We start from the raw sequence: 23,897 nt of genomic DNA, 5'->3' as shown, positions 1-23,897 counted from the left end.
CCTATAGGTGCCTTTTGGTAGGCTGTCATGTGCCTTCCATCTGGCCACTCTACCATAAAGGCCTGATTGGTGGAGTGCTGCAGAGATGGCTGTCCTTCTAGAAGGTTCTCCCATCTCCACAGAGGAACTCTGGAGCTCTGTCAGTGACCATCAGGTTCTTGGTCACCTCCCTGACCCTTCTCTCCCGATTGCTTAGTTTGGCTGGGCGGCCAGCTCTAGGAAGAGTCTTTGTGGTTCCAAACTTCTTGCATTTAAGAATGATGGAGGTCACTGTGTTCTTGGGGACCTTCAATGCTGCAGAAATGTTTTGGTACCCTTCCCCAGATCTGTGCCTCGACACAATCCTGTCTCGGTCAATTCCTTAGATCTCAAGGCTTGGTTTTTGCTCTGACATGCACTGTCAACTGTGGGACCTTATATAGACAGGTGTGCATTTCCAAATAATGTCCAATCAATTGAATATACCACAGGTGGACTCCGATCAATTTGTCAAAAACATCTCAAGGATGGTTAATGAAAACAGGATGCACCTGAGCTCAATTTCGAGTCTCATAGCAAAGTGTCTGAATACTTATGTAAATAAGGTATTAATGTATTTATTTTTTTGGCTAGAATTTTCAAAAAAACTGTCTTCGCTTTGTCATTATGTGGTATTGTTTGTAGATTGAGGAATATAATTGATTTAATAAATTGTGGAGAAGGGGTCTGAATACTTTCCGAATACACTGTATAGTGTAATCTCAAGTTGGGTATTGGCCCTTTAGGGTAAGAGGCTGTCCGTCCCTGTCTGATAAGGTGTTAACTCTGTAATCCCCTGTAGGATTTGTCTGGTGAGGATTAGGCAAGAAGGCCGTGAGGGGAAGTACATGTGCCGCTACATCGTCCACTCAATGTGGGAGGACGTGGAGCAGAGGAGCAAGATCATGGGGGTAAGTACCTCAAACTTCAACCTCATGTCTTTTCCAGTCTAAAACCTGGGACCACATCTGTCAAGCATCTGGAAGTAGTAGTGCTGGTCTAGGATTTGGTTCCCTCTGCCCATGTAATCTTTTTCATAATGACTTAAAAGGCAAAACTGATCCTATGATCAGACAGCTAATAATGGCTCAACTTAACATTCTGATAGGATGGATGGAGTTTCTACCATTTTGCTTTCTCAATACCCATCCAGTAATTTCAGGTCAAGGTTACATGACGTTTTTAGTAGCAGAGAAAGAAATCGGGATTCATTGCATACTGGACATCGCCATTGAATCAGTGTGCCCAAAAGGTACCACTGGGAGGGACAGAGAGGGAAACTTCTGCGTATTGCTTTTAATATGTGCATCATGCATCTTGTAGAATACACTGACATCTGTTGCAATCACAAAGCATCCTGTATTATCTATAGGCAGATACAGGGAACTGCCAAAATAATGGGAACACTTGAGTAAATTAGGGATGCAAAGTCAATTAAAAGCAGGTGCTTCCACGCAGGTTGTGGTTCCTGAGGTAATTAACTTCCCATCATGCCCAGGTTCAAGTATAAAAATGCTGGGCAGGCCAAAACAATTTTGGCTACCATGGCTATACCCCCATAGGATGACAATGCCCCCTTCCACAGGGGCACGAGTGGTCACTGAATGGTTTGATGAGCATGAAAACAATATGCCATGGCCTTCTGTCACCAGATCTCAACCCAATTATTGAACACTTATGAGTTTCTGTAGTGGCCCCTGAATGGTGTTGCATTCCTCCAATAGAGTTCCAGACACTTGTAGAATCTACATTTCGTTCGGAAAGTATTCAGACCCCTTGACTTTTTCCACTTTTTGTTACTTTACAGCCTTATTCAAAAAAAAAATTAAAAAATAAATCCCTCATCAATTTAATCAATCTAGACCCTACCCCATAATGACAAAGTTAAAAACAGATTTTTAGACATTTTTGCAGAGTTATTACAAGTAGAAACCTGCGATCACATTTAGATAAGTATTCGGATCCTTTACTTAGTTGAAGCACCTTTGGCAGCGATTATAGCTTCGAGTCTTCTTGGGTATGATGCTACATGCTTGGCACACCTGTATTTGGGGGAGTCTCTCCCATTCTTCTCTGCAGATCCTCTCAAGCGCTGTCGCGTTGGGTAGGGAGCGTAGCTACACAGCTATTCTCAGGTCTCGAGGTGTACGATCGAGTTCAAGTCCGGGCTTTGGCTGGGCCACTGAAGGACATTGAGACTTGTCCAGAAGCCACTCCTGCGTTGTCTTGGCTGTGTGCTTAGGGTCGTTGTCCTGTTGGAAGGTGAACCTTCACCCCAGTCTGAGGTCCTGAGCGAACTGGAGCAGGTTTTCATCGAGGATCTTTCTGTACTTTGCTCCGTTTATCTTTCCCTCGATCCTGACTAGTCTCCCAGTCCCTGTCGCTGAAAAACATCCCACAGCATGGTGCTGCCACCACCATGCTTCAACGTAGGAGTGGTGCCAGGTTTCCTCTAGATGTGATGCTTGGCATTCAGGCTGAAGAGTTTAATCTTGGTTTCATCAGACCAGAGAATCTTGTTTCTCATAGTCAGAGTCCTTTAGGTGCCTTTTGGCAAAATCCAAGTGGGCTGTCATGTGCCGTTTACTGAGGAGCGACTTCCGTCTGGCCACTCTACCATGAAGGCCTGATTTGGTGGAGTGCTGCAGAGATGGTTGTCCTTCTGGAAGATTCTCCCGTCTCCACAGAGGAACTCTGTAGCTCTGTCAGAGTTACCATCGGGTTATTGGGCACCTCCCTGATCAAGGCCGTTTTCTCTCGATTGCTCAGTTTGGCTGGGTGGTTCCAAACTTCTTCCATTTAAGAATGATGGAGGCCACTGTGTTCTTGGGGACCTTCAATGCTGCAGAATTGTTTTGGTGTATTTCCCCAGATCTGTGCCTTGACACAATCCTGTCTCGGAGCTCTACGGATAATTCCTTCGTCCTCAAGGCTTGGTTTCTGCACTGTCATGCACTGTGGGACCTTACACAGACGGGTGTGTGCCTTTCTAAATCATGTCCAATCAATTGAATTTCACCACAGGTTCACTTCAATCAAGTTGTAGAAACATCTCAAGGATGATCAATGGAAATCGGATGTACCTGAGCTCAATTTCGAGTCTCATAGCAAAGGGTCTGAATACTTATGTAAATAAGGTATTTCTGTTTTAGTTTTTTTTACTGTTTTTGCCTTGTCATCCAATTGGTGAGATATTGTGTCGATTGATTTAAATATTTTTCCTTCTTAATCTTAGAACAAGGCTGTAACGTAACAAAATGTGGGAAAAGTAAGTGTCTGAATACTTTCCAAATGCACTGTATGCCTAGGTGCATCAACTGTTCTGGCTCTATACCTTTTCTTCCTCTTTCCACTGGTACAGCCACTTTCTTTCACTCTAAATGTCAAGCTTCTGCCTCTAACCCTAGGAAACTATTTTCCTCCCTCTCTGCGGATGACTTTGAACCACTTTGAAAAGGTTGAAATCTGCTTCTCATTCACTGCCTATTGAGTCCACTGGTCCCACTCACAGAGAAAGACTCTACGCCTTGACCTCTTTCTCCCCTCTCTCTCCAGATTAAATCCTGCAACTAGTGAGGTCAACTCATTACTGGCTGCATCTCCTCAAGAATCTAACACTCGACACTTCTGAAGTCAAAACTACAGACCCACTGCTGAGTGGTTTAGCAGTCTAAAGCACCACTACAGACCTGGGTTCAATCCCGGCCGTGACCAGGAGACCCATGAAGCTGCGCACAATTTGCCCAGTGTCATCTGGGTTAGGGGAGGATTTGGCTGGACGAAATGTCCTTGTCCCATCGCACTCTAGCGACTCATTGTGGCGGGCCGGGCACCTGCAAGCTGACCTCGGTCGCCAGCTGGAAGGTGTTTCCTCCGACACATTGGTGCGGCTGGCTTCCGGGTTAAGTGTGTCAGTGTGTCAAGAAGCAGTGCAGCTTGGCAGGATCGTGTTTCTGAGGACGCATGGCTCTCAACATTCGCCTTTCCGAGTCCGTAGGGGAGTTGCAGCAATTAGACAAGACTAACTACCAATTGGATATCACAAAATTTGGGAGAAAAAGGGGTAAAAGTACTGCAAAATAAACTACAGACCCTTTTTTTCTTTCCAAAATACTAGGGTGTGCTGACTTTTACCAACTCTCTCCCTATCTCTCTCAGAATGATCTTCAACCTAGCCGGTCAGGCTTCAAGACGGGTCACTCAACCGAGACTGCTGTCCTCTGTGTCACGGAGGCACTCCGTACTGCCAAAGCTGACTCTCTCTTCTCTGTTCCCATCCTCCCAAGATGTATCCGCTGCCAATTAGATTCTTTTCTCCACCCTCTCAGGGCTGGGCGTCTCAAGCTTTGCACACTCTTGGATTGCATCCTACCTTGCAGGCTGCTCCTACCAGATGACGTGGAGAGGAGCTGTGTCTGCAGCATGTACCCTCACTACTGGTGTCCCTCCGGGCTCAGTTCTAGGCCCTCTTCTCTCTCTACACCAAGTCACCCGGCTCTGTCATGTCCTCACATGGTCTCTCCTGTCATTTGCTATGCGGATGACACTCAACTACTTTTCTACCCCCCCCCCCCCTTCTGACACCCAGGTGGCGACACGCATCTCTCCGTGCCTGCAGGTATCTCGGCCCACCACCTCAAGCTCAACCTCGACAAGACTGAGCTGCTCTTCCTCCCAGAGAAAGCCTGCCCTCTCCATGACCTCTCCATCATGGTGACTACTCCAGTGTCCACTTCCCAGAGTGCAAAGAACATTGGCGTGACCTTGGACAACATCCTGCCGTTCTCTGCAAACATCAAAGCAGTGACTTGCTCCTGAAGGTTCATGCTCTACAACAGCTCCTATCGCACATAGGAAGTGGTGCAGGTCCTAATCCAGGCATTTGTCATCTCCTGCCTGGACTACTGCAACTTGCTGTTGGCTGGGCTCCCCAGTTGTGTCATCAAACCCCTGCAACTTACCCAAAACGCCGCAGCCCGACTGGTGTTCAACCTTCCCAGGTTCTCCCATGTCACCCCGCTCCTGCGCATACTCCACTGGCGTCCAGTTGAAGCTTGCATCCACTACAACACCATGGTACTTACCTAAGGAGCAGCGAGAGGAACTTCCCCTCCCTACCTTCAGGCTATGCTCAAACCCTACACTCCAACCCGACTACTCTGTTCTGTAATTTCTGGTCTCTCTTACCCATACAGGAGGGTAGCTCCTACTCAGCCCAATCAAAGCCCCAATGGTGGAACCAGCTTCTCCCTGCAAATCGTCAGAAAACATCTAACCCCCCCCCAGGACTGACTTTATTGATAGCTAATTTAAAGCCAGCAGCATGCCACCCTGCATCCCACTGCTGGCTTGCTTCTCAAGCTAAGCAGGGTTGACCAGATGCTGCTGGAAGTGGTGTTGGAGGGACAGTAGGAGGCACCCTTTTCCTCTGGTCCTAAAACATATCCCAATGCCCCAGGGCAGTGATTGGGGACATTGCCCTGTGGGTGCTGTCTTTCGGATGGGACGTTAAACGGGTGTCCTGACTCTCTGTGGTCACTAAAGATCTCATGGCACTTATCGTAGGTGTGTTAATCCCGGTGTCCTGGCTAAATTCCCAATCTGGCCTTCATACCATCTTGGCTAATCATCCCCAGTTTACAATTAGCGTTTTCATCCCCCCTTTCCCCTGTAACTATTCCCCAGGTTGTTGCTGTAAATGTGTTCTTAGTCAACTTACCTGGTAAAATAAGGCTTAAATAAAATTGAGGAAAAATGTACACACTATCTTAAGATGAATGCTCTGGATAAGATGGTCTGCTAAATTACTAAAATGTAATGTGGTGGCCCAATGCCATATTTAAGCACTTTGTGTTTCCTTTATTTTGGCAGTTACCTGTATATGTCAGTCAAATGCTATTCGGTCCTGATGTTGCAGCCCCAGGTAGTGTCGCTATTAACATTACCGAAGCAGGGGCTTGAATAGTGTTTGAAGGGCTTTTTAAAGTTTCCGCTGTCATGATAAACTGTGAACAGTCAGTGCCTCACTCTGCCCCCCACCCCAAACTTTAATTGTGACTGTCATTCCTCATCTCTGAACCCTTTGTGTCTCAAGACCCAGAAAAAACACAGAAGAATTCTCATTTCATACCTGATTTACATGTATCTATCTGTAAACTTGTTTAAAATGCAATAGATGATCTTATGGGATAGATTACTTCTGTATAGCCTACTTTTGTTGCATAACCCCTGAACCATTTCTCTTGAACCAGACCAGCTTTGGCTGTCAGTCATGTCAACATGTACAGGGTTGTATGCTGGCCAACAATTTCACCAGCTATATGCACAGTAGGAAAGTCAAATGTCCTGTCTCCCACCGTCTATTCGTTGTAAGGAATGATTTGCCTGGTTATCAAGTCAAGATTCCCCCTTTGAGCTTTAAGTAATACTTTTCTATAACTTTCATGTTGATGGCTTCAAAATTGATTTATGGTTAAAACTTGTAATAGAGAAAGATGTCTGAAATGAATACCTTCCTTGTAAAACAAATGTCAATGTCTCCATTGTCAAAGGCCATGCCCTCGTATATCTTTTACAGTGCTCGCACTAACGTCTGAGGCCGCCGCGATCTTCGCCCATTTTCATGATTTACTTGCCCATCCAGACAGCTTTTCCATGCGGTAACACCGCTCCTTCCGTGCGGACTGTAAATCAAGAAGGAAAGGTTTCAGCATTGGATTTTACAAGAAAATCCTCACATTTTCAGGTGTCTGTTTAGGGAAAATGTATTCGGTCATTATCAGTATTATTTAGCCCAAATGAGGCAGGCGAGCTGCTGCCAGCTATTTGGAGTAATCCTCTGAGTGGGCCAGCTTTTACAGGGCCCTGAATAATCACCATGACGTACTGTAACCTCCACTATTAAATAGTTGAAATCAGCTGATAGAGCCATCTCGAAACATGAACCATCTTTGTGTGTCCTGTGTATAGGCCTACAATATTGTACATTGTAGTTCCATACCACGCCAGGAACACCTGAAGTCAAAGGTCGCTGCTCTCCATGCTCCGGTCACCCAAACATGCCTCGTTAAAGCCTGTTTTCCATGGAGAATTTGGGCATCCGTTGGCGTGACCTCATTCTCGACGGTGGCAGGGGAATGAGAACCCGAGCTGTAAAGATTGATAATGACTGCAGTAGCGGGGCCCTCGCTGTAAGCTCAGTCGTATACCTTCTCCCGAAGCTTAACCACTCCTGTGCCCTGGCAGCTCAAGCCCCACTTGGCACTGCGTCAACTTGGCCTCATTTTCCTGCTCCTCCACCCAACTGGCCTGAGGGCACCACCGGGGCAAGCCCATGTAACTCCAGAGGAGAGGATTACTAAAATGAAGGGACCCCTTGTTCCCCACAGTGTTAACGTGGCACTGAGCAGATGGCTCTGGGAGTGCATATTCTGTCTTTACCTGGACAGTGGAGCTACAGACCAGTACAAGGCTGACACACTGGCTGTTTCATTAAATAGTACCCGCAAAACACCAGACTCAACGTCAACAGTGAAGAGGCGACTCCAGGATGCTGGCCTTCTAGGCAGGGTTCCTCTGTCCAGTGTCCTTTTGCCCATCTTTTATTTTTATTGGCCAATCTAAGAGATGGCTTTTTCTTTGCAACTCTGCCTAGAAGGCCAGCATCCCGGAGTCGTCTCTTCACTGTTGACATTGAGACTGGTGTTTTGCGGGTACTATTTAATGAAGGTGCCAGTTGAGGACTTGTGAGGCGTCTGGTTCTCAAACTAGACATTCTAATGTACTTGTCATCTTGCTCAGTAGTGGGCCGGGGCCTCCCACTCTTTCTATTCTGTTTAGTGCTCATTTGCACTGTTCTGTGAAGGGAGTAGTACACAGCGTTTTATGAGATCTTCAGTTTCTTGGCAATTTCTCGCATGGAATAGCCTTCATTTCTCAGAACAAGAATAGACTGACGAGTTTCAGAAGAAAGTTATTGGTTTCTGGCCATTTTGAGTCGGTAATCGAACCCACAAATGCTGATGCTCCAGATACTCAACTAGTCTAAAGAAGGCCGGTTTTATTGCTTCTTTAATGAGGACAACAGTTTTCAGCTGTGCTAACATAATTGCAAAAGGGTTTTCTAATGAACAATTAGCCTTTAAAAATGATAAACTTGGATTAGCTAACACAACGTGCCATTGAAACACAAGAGTGATGGTTGCTGATAATGGGCCTCTGTACGCCTATGTAGCTATTTCATAAAAAATCTGCCGTTTCCAGCTACAATAGTGATTTACAACATTAACCTGTCTAGCCCCGGGGTTCCGCTAGCGGAACTCCTCCCACATTCCACTGAAAAGGCAGAGCGTGAAATTCAAAAAATATTTTTGAGAAATATTTAACTTTCACACATTAACAAGTCCAATACAGCAAATGAAAGATAAACATCTTGTGAATCCAGTCAACATGTCCGATTTTTTAAATGTTTTACAGCGAAAACACCACGTATATTTATGTTAGCTCACCACCAAATACAAAAAAGCAGACATTTTTCACAGCACAGGTAGCATGCACAAAACCAACCAAACTAACCAAGAACCAACCAAACTAACCAAGAACCAACTTCATCAGATGACAGTCTTATAACATGTTACACAATAAATCTATGTTTTGTTTGAAAAATGTGCATATTTGAGCTATAAATCAGTTTTACATTGCAGCTACCATCACAGCTACCGTCACAAATAGCACCGAAGCAGCCAGAGTAATTAGAGACCAACGTGAAATACCTAAATACTCATCATAAAACATTTCTGAAAAATGCATGGTGTACAGCAAATGAAAGACAAACATCTTGTGAATCCAGCCAATATTTCCGATTTTTTTTAAAAGTGTTTTACAGCGAAAACACAATATAGCATTATATTAGCTTACTACAATAGCCTACCACACAACCGCATTCATTCATTCAAGGCACGTTAGCGATAGCAATAGGCACGTTAGCGATAGCGAATAAACCAGCAAAAGATATACATTTTTTCACTAACCTTCATAAACTTCATCAGATGACAGTCCTATAACATCATATTACACAATACATATATGGTTTGTTCGAAAATGTGCATATTTAGAGCTGATATCCGTGGTTATACATTCTGAAAACGTAGCATCTTTTTCCCAGAATGTCCGGATATTTCTCTGACACTCACCTATTCTGACCAAATAACTATTCATAAACATTACTAAAAAATACATGTTGTATAGGAAATGATAGATACACTAGTTCTTAATGCAATCGCCRTGTTAGAATTCTAAAAATAACTTCATTACGACATGCAGCTTACGTTATGGCGAGAGAGCGCCCAAAATCTGGGCGCAAACTAATAGTACACATGTTCGACAGATATATGAAATAACACCATAAATGGGTCCTACTTTTGTTGAGCTTCCATCAGAATGTTGTACAAGGGGTCCTTTGTCGGGAACAATCGTTGTTTGGTTTTAGAATGGTATTTTTCCCTCTCGAATGAGCAAGCAAAACTAGCCAAGTGGCGCTAAGCTCTCCTTCGTCACCAAACGCAAAGAACGCAACACGTCTAAACTCCCGAAAAAATTTCAATAATCTAATACAACTATATTGAAAAAACATACTTTACGATGATATCTTCACATTTATCAAATAAAATCAAAGCCGGAGATATAAGACGTCTATAACGATTGTTTTTCAGAAGCCAATACTGGTGACCTTTATGCGCTTCCTGAACAAATGAATTCTGGGGTCATGTCATTCCAAGCTGTCTCTTTTGACCATAGAAAGAGATTGAGACCCCATTTCACCTCTCACAGCCTATTGACATCTAGTGGAAGGCGTATGAAGTGCATGTATAGTCATACATCTCAAGCAAAATGATAGGGAGGGCCTGGAACAGAGCCTCGATTTGAGATTTTTCACTTTCTGACAGGAAGTTTGCTGCAAAATGAGTTATGTTTTACTTGAGTGTTTTCTATCCAATAGTAATAATAATATGCATATTGTACGAGCAAGAATAGAGTACGAGGTCGTTTAAATTGGGCACAATTTTCCCCCAAAGTGTAAATAGCGCCCTCTATCCTAAACAGGTTAACGAAGTCTGCGCTCTATTTCTGATCAATTTGATGTTATTTTAATGGACAAAAAATGTAATTTTCTTCCAAAAACAAGGACATTTCTAAGTGACCCCAAACTTTTGAATGGGTGTGTGTGTGTTTAAGCTCCCATCCCCGCTGGAGGCCTTATGGTAGGCCGTCAATGTAAATAAGAATTTGTTCTTAATTGACTTGCCTAGTTAAATAAAAAAAATCTGCAAATATAGTAGCTTAAGTTTCAGATGAGGCATAAGGAAGGTCGTTGGTATATAAACTCGGCAAAAAAAGAAACGTCCCTTTTTCAGGACCCTGTCTTTCAAAGATAATTTGTAAAAATCCAAATAACTTCACATCTTCATTGTAAAGGGTTTAAACACTGTTTCCCATGCTTGTTCAATGAACATGCACCTGTGGAACAGTCGTTAAGACACTAACAGCTTACAGACGGTAGGCAATTAAGGTCACAGTTTTGAAAACTTAGGACACTAAAGAGGCTTTCTACTGACTCTGAAAAACACCAAAAGAAAGATGCCCAGGGTCCCGGCTCATCTGTGTGAATGTGCCTTAGGCATGCTGCAAGGAGGCATGCGGACTGCAGATGTGGCCAGGGCAATAAATGACAATGTCCGTATTGTGAGACGCCTAAGACAGCGCTACAGGGAGACAGGACGGACAGCTGATCGTCCTCGCAATGGCAGACCATCTAACAACACCTGCACAGGATTGGTACATCTGAACATCACACCTGCGGGACAGGTACAGGATGGCAACAACAACTGCCCGAGTTACACCAGGAACGCACGATCCCTCTATCAGTGCTCAGACTGTCCGTGAGAGGCTGGACTGAGGGCTTGTAGGCCTGTTGTAAGGCAGGTCCTCACTAGACATCACCGGCAACAATGTCGCCTATGGGCACAAACCCACTGTCGCTGGACCAGACAGGACTGGCAAAAAGTGCTCTTCACTGACAAGTCGTGGTTTTGTCTCACCAGGGGGGATGATCGGAATCAAGTTTATCGTCGAAGGAATTAGCGTTACACCGAGCCCTGTACTCTGGAGTGGGATCGATTTCGAGGTGGAGGGTCCGTCATGGTCTGGGGCGGTGTGTCACAGCATCATCGAACTGAGCTTGTTGTCATTGCAGGCAATCTCAACGCTGTGCGTTACAGGGAAGACATCCTCCTCCCTCGTGGTACCCTTACTGTAGGCTCATCCTGACATGACCCTCTAGCATGAGAATGCCACCACGCACAAAACAAGCAGTATGGCTGATTTTCCTGAAAGACAGGAATGTCAATGTTTGCCATGGCCAGCAAAGAGCCTGGATCTCAATCCCATTGAGCACGTCTGGGACCTGTTGGATTGGAGGGTGAGGGCTAGGGCTAGGACCATTCCCCCCAGAAATGTCTGGGAACTTGCAGGTGCCTTGGTGGAAGAGTGGGGTAACATCTCACAGCAAGAACTGGCAAATCTGGTGCAGTCCATGAGGAGGAGATGCACTGCAGTACTTAGTATCTGGTGTGGCCACCAGCTGCATTGACTTTTGATTTTGACCCCACCCCCCCTTTGTTCAGGGACACATTATACCATTTCTGTTAGTCAAATATCTGTGGAACTTGTTCAGTTTATGTATCAGTTGTTGAATCTTATGTTCATACTAATATTTATGAACAAGTTTGCTGAAAATAAACGCAGTTGACAGTGAGAGGCCGCTGCTCTGCAGTATTCCACAGTTTAAAGCATGAGGGGAAGGAAATGTGGAAGCCTTTAAACTGATTTTTAATAAATTAGATCACTTTTTTTTTTTATGAATCCAAAAACACCAGAGATTGCAGCATGTATGTTACTGTGGAGAATTGCACAGAGCAGAGGTTACGGGACTCATACTTGTCTTTTAGAACAATTACAACAAGGCCTAAGTGGGAGTTCTACTCCTGTCGAATCACGCCTGCTCAAAATTGACCTATTTTCAATGCGTGTCTCATCACACCTGAAATGTGAAATTGGGCGTGTCGAACCGGTAAAACTAGGTCCTCATCTATTGAGTTTTCAAACCGCTTCCAGGTTACTGTTTTTCAAGCTGCTGAGTTTGTATGGAAGATTCCTCGAGGCCACCTCTGATTTAATTCTTGTCACAGCCTATTGAGTTCTGTGTTTTACTCTCCTAGTCTATTACAATGCATTCATTATCTAAACTCCCTGAGTGTTATTAGTGTCCTTGGTGTACCTAATACAGTACTGTATGTACGTATGAGTGCTGTATTTATGTAAGGATAGTTTACACCACCTGCTGGACACACTCAGTGAGTGGCCACAAAGATCCCCTACTCTCAACCTAGTCCAACACTATAAACTGGCTCCAACAGCTCAAGGAAAAGGTTTATTTATATTTCAGGAGGGGAAAGTGTGTGTGCGTGCGCTTGAAGTGGAAAATGTGACCAAATTTGAGGAACTCAAGCAAAGCAGTAGTATTGGGACTGTTTACCCAAAATAGTGTTAATACCAACTTGGGTCCTTGCTCTGCAGCTGGCTAACCCACATCCCTCCATCTTCCTTCCTTCCCTCCTGTCTCTCGCCCGTCTAGATTGATGCCATTCACCGGAAGGAAAGCATGAGGGCTATGACAGAGACTTTCTATGCTGCTATTTTTGGATATGATGAGGTAAGACCCCGCTTTGACCATTAGGGTTATCTTTGCCTCAGCTGTGGCAGATAGTATAAAACACAACACACACTGGAAATGATGACTGGGAATGGAAGGGCCCCAGAGACCAAGCCTGCTTGGGAACAGGTCAGCAGCTAGCATGTCGTGGTGCTGTTCTAGGCCTGACTGGCGGAACGGTCCTGCAGGAGCCACTGTGTTCTGTCTGGTCCAGTCCTCAGTGTTCTTTGACAACGCAGTGATGGAAGGTAATGAGCATGACGACAACCATGATTCACCTTCTCTGTGTTGTTGCATTTGAAGGGAATCCTTTCGGACGATGGGGTGCTGGCGGCCGCCCTGTGGAGGAACATGTTCAACCGCCAGTGCGAGGACCCCAGGCAGCTGGAGCTCATGGTGGAGTACGTCCGTAAACAGGTGAGAAAGGAAGACGAGCCTCCATATCACCACAAGATGGGATACGAGGACCCTAGTCCTCAGTGGTTCCCCAAATAAAGAAAACCACTGTTTCTGTCCTCAGTTTTCAGCCTGCACCCAAAAAGATTCTGCCCCGACTTCAGGTTTGGAAAGACCTGAGGGACGTGGGGACCCCCAGACGTTTCACAATTTTGTTGTAGCCCTGAACTAGCTCACCTAATTCACCTATTCAAGGGTTTGATGATTAGTTGACAAGTTAAATCAGGTGTGCTAGTTCTGGAATAGTTCAAATACATGGAACGGCTGGGATTCCTGAGGAAATATTTGAAAAAGTCACTGGAGAGCCTAGTTTATATTAATTTGAGTTATTTAAACTGAATGTCTAAATAACAAAAAATAATAAACTAGGCTCCAACGTGGCATTTGAAGACAATTGTTCACCAAAAAAGATTGAACATTTCGTCATGTTAAAGCTGACACTGGCGTGTTCCACACCTTATGCCAGGTTCGGCAATTTACCTGTCTAACATCAGCTCGCTTGTGCTGAGGTGGGAGGGATGTAAATATAGGTGTGTCCTGAAAAACATGTGCCAATATGCACAACTAAGGATATTTAAGACTGACCAAAAGCAGGTTTACGGGGAACGCGATTGGTTATGGCATTGATTTTGACAGCAGAGAGGCACACAGTAGGCCTTATGTAGGCTTACATCACCAATGTTTTATTTTAAAGAAAAACTTTCAACAGATTCCCAATCTTTTTATTTACATTTGATATTATTTTGCACAGCTTCTGTGAAAAGTTTGAGCACATTTCATGAAACGTGTCAGTGACTGTAGGAAGCCTATTTAGGAACATCAAGTTATGCGTCTTCCACTTTCCTCTGGACCTAACTGTCATATATCAGGAATTCTGTAACAAAATCACTACTGGCTATATCAACAGAGATTGTGGGCTATATATATTTATATATTTGGGAGCTGTAATGGTGAGCGGACATTCCCCCTTCAGCTCCTGTGAAAAGTTTGGATGTCCGTAAGACACTCCATAGTCTACATTGTCTTAGGCCTAATATTTTATGCCCACGGGCAGCAATTATTGTGCCTGTAACTGTATTTTGACACAGCCTATTTTAAAACAAGTTGTTTTATTAGAATTTACAGTAGGCTTATATCAGTGCAAAATTGTGAATGCTATGTTTCCATATTGAAGCCATGCAATGTTCAACATATTTAGCAAATATGGGATAGGCCTACATTTTGTTTCGGTAGGCTATTTAACAAACTAGGCTATAACGGACTAAGATTCTAATTGGAGTTGATGACGACGCAATCAGGGTTGGGTAGGTTACTTTCTAAATGTAATCCGTGACAGTTGCCATGAAAAAATATTGCGATACTGATATCTTCCCAGCCCTAGTTACTATACAAAAATATAAATGCAACATGTTGTCTCGGTCCGAAGTGTTGGTCCCATGTTTCATCAACTGAAATAAAAGATCCCAGAAATTTTCCATGCGCACAAAAAGCTTATTTCTGTCAGATTTTGGGCAGAAATTTGTTTATATCCCTGTTGGTGAGCATTTTCCTTTGCCAATATTATCCATCCACCTGACAGGTGTGGCATAGAAGAAGCTGGTTAAACAGTGTGATCATTACACAGGTGCACCTTGTGTTGGGGACAAAAGGCCACTCTAAAATGTGCAGTTTTGTCACACAACATCATTCCACAGATGTCTCAAGTTTTGAGGGAGCATGCAATTGGAATACTGACTGCAGGAATGTCCACCAGGGCTGTTGCCAGATAATTTTATGTTAATTTCTCTACCACAAGTCACCTCCAACCTCATTTTAGAGAATTTGGAAGTCCGCCCAACTGGCCTCAACTGCAGATCATGTGTAACCACGCCAGCCCACCTCCATACCCGGCTTCTTCACCTGCGGGATGGTCTGAGATGAGCCACCTGGACAGCTGATAACTGTGGGTTTGCACAACCAAAGAATTACTCCTCAAACAGAGACCATCTCAGGGAACCTCATCTGCATGCTCATCGTCCTCACCTGAGTCTTGACCTGACTGCAGTTTGGCGTGGTATCCAACTTCAGTGGGAAAATTCTCACCTTGGATGGCCACTGGCATACTGGAGAAGTGTGCTCTTCATGGATGAATCCTGGTTTCAACTGTACCGGCAGATGGCAGACGCAGACAGCCATGGTGTCGTGTGTGCGAGCAGTTTGGTGTGCCCCGTGGTGGTAGGGTTATGGTATGGGCAGGCATAAGCTACAGACAACGAACACAATTGCAATTTAATCAATGGCAAATTGAATGCACAGATACCGTGTTGAGATCCTGAGGCTCATTGTCGTGCCATTCATCCATCACCTCCTGTTTCAGCATGATAATGCACGGCCCAAGGATATGTACACAATTCCTGGAAGCTGAAAATGTCCCAGTTCTTCCGTCCCAGCTTCCAGGAATTGTATGCATTGATTGTTTGGGATGCTCTGAATCGGCATGTACGACAGCGTGTTCCCGCCAGTACGAGAAACTTTGCCTGTTCAACTCTATGAGAAGGAGATGTATCGAGCTGCATGAGGCAAATGGTGGTCACACCCGACACCGACTTTTTTTCAGAAAATGTAAAGGTGTCTGTGACCAACAGATGCATATCTGTTATTCCCAGTCATGTGAAATCCATAGATTAGGGCCTAATGAATTTAAATAAATTCGACTGATTTTCCTTATTAACTGTAACTCGGTAAAATCTTTGAAATTGTTGCATTTGTTTTTGTTCAGTGTCATTTATTTAACTATTATAAGTAATGTCATTATCATTAGTAGGCTTCGTGTACAGTGGTTCCTCCTTTTTTTTAAAGTTGTGAGTTTACGCCGCAGGACTTAGAGGTAATTTGTGGTTTAGTACGGTACCCTGTATCACCACTTCATTGCTCCAGACCAGCGCAAGGGGGAGTTAGTAGGACCCAAAAGCATAATCCGTGCTCTAACAATGAATGGGCGACATAAACCTAAATAGAAACTGATAATTTTCTCGCTCATTTTACATTATTTGAAAACAAAATAATCTCAAATATTTAAGGGGCATTGCACTAATAATGGCGCTGACTAGGGAAATGTTCCCGCTGTTCTGTTCTTAGTGTCAGTCTGCACGTTCAAACTAAAACAATGTAAGTAATAATGGCATCTTTATGCTTTCATTAATAAAATAATGATAAAAATACTCTTTCGAAATGCAGATGTTGATTTAGTTATGGATCCATAACGAATTACTATGGGAGTAAATATCACTGAATTACAGAAATATCCTCCAATCTCTATGTAATTATTGCCGTAGAGTCACGTCATATTTTTAGATATGCTGTATATAGGCAACTTGAGTCTCACTAGTGTTGAGTAATGTGCTGTTAAAAGTGGTGTAGGTGTTATTTATTTAAAGAGCATATAGAAGCAACAGGATTTGAAGCAAAAGCCTACAACTATTTTAGCACTGTTTCGCGCTGCTCTGAGAACAGCATGGGGACTGGTCTAGATAACTCACTGAGATTTATATTTTCACTTCATCTCCATTTGAGTATTGGTTAGACTACAATTATACATGCTCTTGGTGTAACCTTTATTTAACTAGGCAAGTCAGTTAAAAACAAATTCTAATTTACAAGGACAGCCTACTACTTCCTCCCCGTCGGGGAATTGAACACCGATCTCCCACGTGCCCTGCCCGCACGACATGGGGATTCTTTGGCTAAATAGCCCAGTGCTGTACTGCCGACTGTCACGTTGTACAGCGTCATATATTATTTATATATACATACATACACACACACACACACACACACTCAGCAAAAAAAGAAACGTCAACTGCGTTTATTTTCAGCAAACTTAACATGTGTAAATATTTGTATGAACATGACAATATTCAACAACTGAGACATAAACTGAACAAGTTCCACAGACATTTGACTAATAGAAATGGAATAATGTGTCCCTGATCAAAGGGGGGTCAAAACTAACAGTCAGTATCTGGTGTGGCCACCAACTGCATTAAGTACTGCAGTGCATCTCCTCATGGACTGCACCAGATTTGCCAGTTCTTGCTGTGAGATGTTACCCCACTCTTCCACCAAGGCACCTGCAAGTTCCCGGACATTTCTGGGGGGGAATGGTCCTAGCCCTCACCCTCCGATCCAACGGGTCCCAGACGTGCTACATGGGATTGAGATCTGGGCTCTTCGCTGGCCATGGCAGAACATGGACATTCCTGTTTTTCAGGAAATCACGGACAGAATGAGCAGTATGGCTGGTGCCCTGCTGGAGGGTCATGTCAGGATGAGCCTACAGGAAGGTTACCACATGAGGGAGGAGGATGTCTTCCCTGTAATGCACAACGTGGAGATTGCCTGCACTGACAACAAGCTCAGTCCGATGATGCTGTGACACACTGCCCCAGACCATGACGGACCCTCCACCTCGAAATCGATCTCGCTCCAGAGTACATGCCAAGTCTATATTATGGGAAGAACAGCTCAAATCAGCAGATAGTTTCTATCATTACTTTTAGACATGGTCAGTCAATCTGGAAAAATGGCAAATGCAGTCGCAAAAACGATCAAGCGCTATGATGAAACTGGCTCTCATGAGGACTGCCACAGGAAAGGAAGACCCGGAGTCACATCTGCTGCAGAGGATAAGTTCAGTTACCAGCCTCAGAAATTGCAGCCCAAATAAATGCTTCACAGAGTTTAAGTAAGCAAGACACATCTCAACATCAACTGTTCAGAGGAGATTGTGTGAATCGGGCCTTCATTGTCGAATTGCTGCAAAGACACCACTACTAAAGGACACCAATATGAAGAAGAGACTTGCTTGCGCCAAGAAACATGAGCAATGGTCATTAGACCGGTGGAAATCTTTTCTTTGGTCTGATGAGTCCAAATTTGAGATTTTTGGTTCCAACCGCTGTTTCTTTGTAAAATGCAGAGTAGGTGAACGGATGATCTCCGCATGTGTGGTTCCCACTGTGAAGCATGGAGGACGTGGTGCGGGGGTGCTTTGCTGGTGACAGTCTGATTTATTTAGAATTGAAGGCACACTTAACCAGCGTGGCTACCACAGCATTCTGCAGAGATACGCCATCCCATCTGATTTGCGCTTAGTCCCACTATAATTTGTTTCTCAACAGGACAATGACCCAAAACACACACCCATGCTGTGTAAGGGCTATTTGACCAAGAAGGAGAGTGATGGAGTGCTGCATCAAATGACCTGACCTCCACAATCACCCGACCTCAACCCAATTGAGATGGTTTGGGATGAGTTGGACCGCAGAGTGAAGGAAAATCAGCCAACAAGTACTCAGCATATGTGGGAACTCCTTCAAGACTGTTGGGAAAGCATTCCAGGTGAAGCTGGTTGAGAGAATGCCAAAAGTGTGCAATGCAAGGCAACTGTGGCTACTTTGTATAGACGCACTTATCAAAAGAACGCAGTCATCACTACTGCCTTTGATGCTTCATTTGTAAATTATGTCTGAGTGTTGGAGTGTGCCCCTGGCTACCTGTGAATAAAAAATCAGTGTTGCTTAAGGAATATGTAATTATTTCTAGCATTTACTTTTGATGCTTAAGTATATTTAAAACCCAATACTTTTACTCAAGTAGTATTTTACTGGGTGACTTTTACTTGTCATTTTCTTAAGATATCTTTATTTTACTTGGGTACTTTCTCCACCACTGGTAAAATGCACAAAATCAAGTCTGTTGGGATTCAAGTCTTGTCAGGTGAGCTTTTGTCCTCACCTTTTGGTCTAACAAGCTCCTAAATGTTCTCTTTCAATTGCTACCATGGTCATACATAATGCTTTTTATAGTTATTCCGTTAGAAACATTTAAATTTGGCCATATCCATATAGGCCTATTTCTACGAGTGTAAAGGGTTAAAGGTGTCAGATTTACGGTCAAACTAAATCAAGCGTTTGACCGTTTCCTCGACCCAAGCCGGCATGGCGACAGTGAAACTGATGTTAGTACGAAAACATATGAAAGTGGCGTTGGGAACATGTAACTGCGGTGACGGCCACTCCACTGGCACCCCCCTTGGTCCTGTAGTCCTGAGTTATTGCTGTGTACGTTGTCCAGGGCCTGACCCACTCCTGCCTGCTTGCATTAAAGGTGTCCTCGCATCACTGCACACAGAGACAGGGCCCTGCCCTAGGGCCATGCCACAGGTTACAGTTAGCTAGCCTACATTACAGGCACTGCCAGCAATTTATGAGACGAGGGGGGACTTTTCAAGAGGGGGAACAAAAGATACTGTTTCTCTGAGCTCGCAGGGATTTCAAGCGCGTAGTCGAGCTCTTGAAAGGTAGAGGAAATGAGAGACTGGGAGAAAAGGCAGTGCAAAGAAAACAGGTTTGTTAATCAAGTGGGCCAGAGCTGTTAAATCACAGGTGCAGCACATAAAAACTGGCCATGCCTGATGACATACTACAAGAGAGGTAATCGCAGGCCCTCGGCCCCTTCCCCAGCTATGTACGTACAGTGGTGGCTCGCTGCATTGGCATTGCCACTGCATCGTTACACACGCTAGTTACTTTCATCAAATGCTCCTTCCATGAGCTCAAGCCACTTAATTAATTAAAGATGCAATATGTAACTTTTTGGGTGACCCTACCAAATTCACATTGAAATGTGAGTTATATACAGTGCATTTGGAAAGTATTCAGACCCCTTGACTTTTTCCAGATTTTGTTATGTTACAGCCTTATTCTAAAATGGATTGAATTGTTTAATTTCCCTCAGTCTACACACACTACCCCATAATGACAAAGCAAAAACATATTTTTTTTTAGGTCTCTCCAGAGATGTTCAATCAGGTTGAAATCTGGGCTCTGGCTGGGCTACTCAAGGACATTGAGGCTTGTCCCGAAGCCACTCCTGCGTGGTCTTGGCTGTGTGCTCAGGGTCGTTGTTCTGTTGGAAGGTGAACCTTCACCCCAGTCTGAGGTCCTGAGCGAACTGGAGCAGGTTTTCATCAAGGATCTCTCTCTACTTTGCTCTGTTCATCTTTCCCTCGATCCTGACTAGTTTCCCAGTCGCTGAAAAACATCCCCACAGCATGATGCTGCCACCATCATGCTTCATTGTAGGGATGGTGCCAGGTTTCTTCCAGACATGACGCTTGGCATTCAGGCAAAATAGTTCAATCTTGGTTTCATCAGACCAGAGAATCTTGTTTCTCATGGGCTGAGAGTCCTTAAGGTGCCTTTTGGAAAACTCCAAGCGGGCTGTCATGTGCCTTTTACTGAGGAGTGGCTTTCGTCTGGCCACTTAACCATAAAGGCCTGATTTGGTGGAGTGCTGCAGAGATGGAAGACCCTTCCAAAAGGACAACCATCTCCACAGAGGAACTCTGGAGCTCTGTCAGAGTGACCATCGGGTTCTTGGTCACCTCCCTGACCAAGGCCATTCTCCCCCGATTGCTCAGTTTGGTCGGGCGGCCAGCTCTTGAAAGAGTATTGGTGGTTCCAAACTTCTTCCGTTTAAGAATGATGGAGGCCGCTGTGCTCTTGGGGACCTTCAATGCTGCAGAACATTTTTGGTACACTCCCCAGATCTGTGCCTCGACACAATCTTGTATCTGAGCTTTACAGACAATTCCTTCAACCTCATGGCTTGGTTTTTGCGCTAAAAGTAATTTAATTTGTTTTAGAATACGTCTAACGTAACAAAATGTGGAAAAAGGAAGGGGTCTGAATACTTTCCGAATGAACTGTCGATCTGTTATTCTCATTAAAGGCAAGTCTAAGAAGCGATAGATAAGTTCTGTGTGCGATTTCTATACTTCCCATTTAAGTTTTGTTTTTGCGTCTTTTACTTAGTTTGATTACCAGCTGAAAATAAAATATTTCTGGTTTTTGAAAAGGTATTTCATAGCGGTTTAGATGGGGGGGGGGGGTGTGAGGTAAAATTTGTCAGGGATCTTCAGGTCGGAGCTGTAGAAAGAGGCCAGTGATTCCGAGTTGGATGACCCTACAAATGTACATTTCCCAGTCAGAGCTCGTTAATGGCACGCTAATTACAGAAAATAGCTTACGCTTGTGAGTGTGACGAAATAAAAGCAGGGCATTCTACCTGAGAATTGTTGTACTTGGACTGTCTCGTTTGCCTATAGTTATCCTAATTTGACTTTGGTGCAGGTCATGTTGTTCTTCACTTTACCGTCTCTGGTAAACACACACTATATCAAATAAAATCAAAGTTTATTTGTCACATGCACAGCATACAGAAGGTGTAAACGGTTCAATGAAATGTGTACTTGCATAGTGGAGTCATTTTATTTTTTTTACATATAGCTAGCTAGCTAAACAATTAGCCATAATACCAACTCATAACATTAGTACCATGCATGAATCTGTAGGTAGCTAAAGCTAACCAACTAGGTTCAATGTTAGCTAGCAATGCAAATGTATTTCTGAGATACAAATAATATTACTACACAGATCATACACAACATTAGCTAGCTAACAGTATGCTTTAACTGGCACTGAAAACAACTTTCTGACCAAATTTGAAACATATCTGAAAATGTAGCTTGCTAAACTCTTACCCGTATACATGGATGAACGCTTCTCCCTCTGTCATGGATGCCATAGTTGCCGTTAGTTTGAAGATGTAATCCGGAGACAGATGTTTTATACAACAGCCTTCTGACTCTTTTCAACTCCCTCGGTTAAACTTATTCTGTGACAACACGCCGTTGCTTCCCCATCACTGTCATCAGAAGACTCTACAATGTCTGGTTCAGTTAAAATGTCAGGGATTTCCTCATCTGATTCATTTGCAGTGTCCGAGAGAGTCAGCATGGCACGATTGTCCTACAGAAAGTAATCATCACAACCTTTTTCCCTCTGATTTTGACTTTGTCGATAACACGTAAAATTCAGTGCAGCAGCATTGAGAGCAGTAGCAACACTTTTTTTTGCAGTTCTTTATCTTTCTAAAGCTGTGGTAGAAAGATTATCGATACATACTGAGCAGCTCATGTTATAGACTGACGCGTTGGTACACCAATCTGAACTCCTCTCTCTCGGGCATGTCCAGCCCATCCATTATCTCAGCCAATCATGGCTAGCGGGAAGATTCTTGCCATTTTTCGTGGCTGAATCAACTAGGCTTATAATTTTAACAATTGTATTCGTATTTACAGATGGCATACTAGTTTGTTATTAAGGCACATGAAAGTTCACATGTTCCAGAAGACATTTCTGCAAAACGCATTTTGATTTAAATAATAAAATGCCTCTCCTGTGAAGTAGTGACGTGCGACATACGCCTAGCTTAACGGGTCACAATATACAGCACTTGTTGAGTTTTTGTCCAACACAAAATACTATGTTGAGAAAAATACTTGAGTAGGTTGCTTTGGTTTTGTTCACCATTTCAATGTTCCACAAACTATCATTGACTATTCAGTACATAATAAAAATATGAAGCATCAGTTTGCCTCTGTAATGATGTCCTTGTGCCAGTCTTAATGGTGCTTTCTTTGTCTATCTGTGCTTGTTCCACACAGATGCAGTTTATCGACGCTCTGGACGGGGAGGATCTCCTGCTGACTGGGGAGGTCAATTGGCGCCCCCTTCTGGAGGATAATGCACAGAGCATCCTGAAGGCCCCCACGCCCACCTACAACGACGCTGGGCTCTAAGACGCCCACCCCCATCACCCTGCTCCACCTCCTTCTCTACTCCTCTGTGGCCAGAAACACTGTACTCTAGGCAGGATAGCCATGCAGGGACTCTCACACCTGATCTACACAACATACACTCTCTCTCTCCCTTCACCCTTTCCCCACCCACCCTCCAAAACAATCCCCTAACCAGTGTCCCATCAACCAACTGACTGGCAGGGAATACCATCCACCGCCTATAAGTTTTGAGAGTAAGAAGATGCCCGCTTGGAATGTTGCACTTCATTAAAAAAATTATATCTATTTTTTCTGATGCCATAATATTTATAAGCGTTCTTCATAGCCTTTGCTGTTACATGCCCCGCTGTCTAAGTTTTTCTGGTGCAGCGGTTCCGTCTTCCAATGCTCTCAATGTTATGGGAAACATATACATGTTGCCTGGCGAATCATCAATGTATAAAATGGGACTTTTGCCCTAACTGAAATAAGTCTCAAAGGAATCTTTGTTTTTCTTTTTGTTTGTATGAATCCTCCTTCAAAATAAATCTGTAAACCAGTAATGAAGTGCCTGATGAGTATATACCAGGTTTGCATAACAGGTGTGCTAGTTGATACGTGTTTGTCAGTTGCTCTCAGCCAATTGCTTTAGGTCTTTGACAGTGAATGGAGGCTTCTCCATGGAAACTGTGGTGTTGGGTTTCCCTCTGACTGACAGATCACTGTCTCGTTGGTCCACAAGGGGCTCTGGGAGAGGGAAAGAGTCTACTGGGGCCTGTGTGTGTGAGAACAGGTCTAAAGGGTGTTTAAGAAAGGGAAGTTTTGTGCTCTGGCCTGGAGAAGAGACATAGATACAGACTCCTCTCAGGAATAACAGTTGTCCAATTGCAAATTAATTACAGGCCCTACCATGAGGTACTTTTCTTTTTTGTTAAATTCATCTGAAAGAATTTGAAATGGTACATATTTTCTGGAGCTGTATGTTTCCTT

At 43.9% G+C, this 23,897-nt stretch overlaps 1 protein-coding gene across 1 annotated transcript in view; it reads left to right on the top strand.

Annotated features, from left to right (window-relative positions):
* uqcc1 (ubiquinol-cytochrome c reductase complex assembly factor 1) overlaps positions 1-23,470 on the top strand; it is a 34,655-nt gene extending 11,185 nt beyond the window's left edge. The window contains exons 6-9 of the mRNA XM_023995796.2: positions 821-929; positions 12,710-12,787; positions 13,091-13,204; positions 22,794-23,470. Of these exons, the coding sequence (XP_023851564.1) occupies positions 821-929; positions 12,710-12,787; positions 13,091-13,204; positions 22,794-22,928 (436 nt within the window). The 3' untranslated portion in view covers positions 22,929-23,470. The remainder of the gene's footprint in view (positions 1-820; positions 930-12,709; positions 12,788-13,090; positions 13,205-22,793) is intronic.
* Positions 23,471-23,897: the final 427 nt, after the last annotated feature.

This window comes from Salvelinus sp. IW2-2015, linkage group LG11 (assembly GCF_002910315.2).
Source record: "Salvelinus sp. IW2-2015 linkage group LG11, ASM291031v2, whole genome shotgun sequence".
NCBI lineage: Eukaryota > Metazoa > Chordata > Actinopteri > Salmoniformes > Salmonidae > Salvelinus > Salvelinus sp. IW2-2015.
This window is presented reverse-complemented; position numbering and strand designations above follow the sequence as displayed.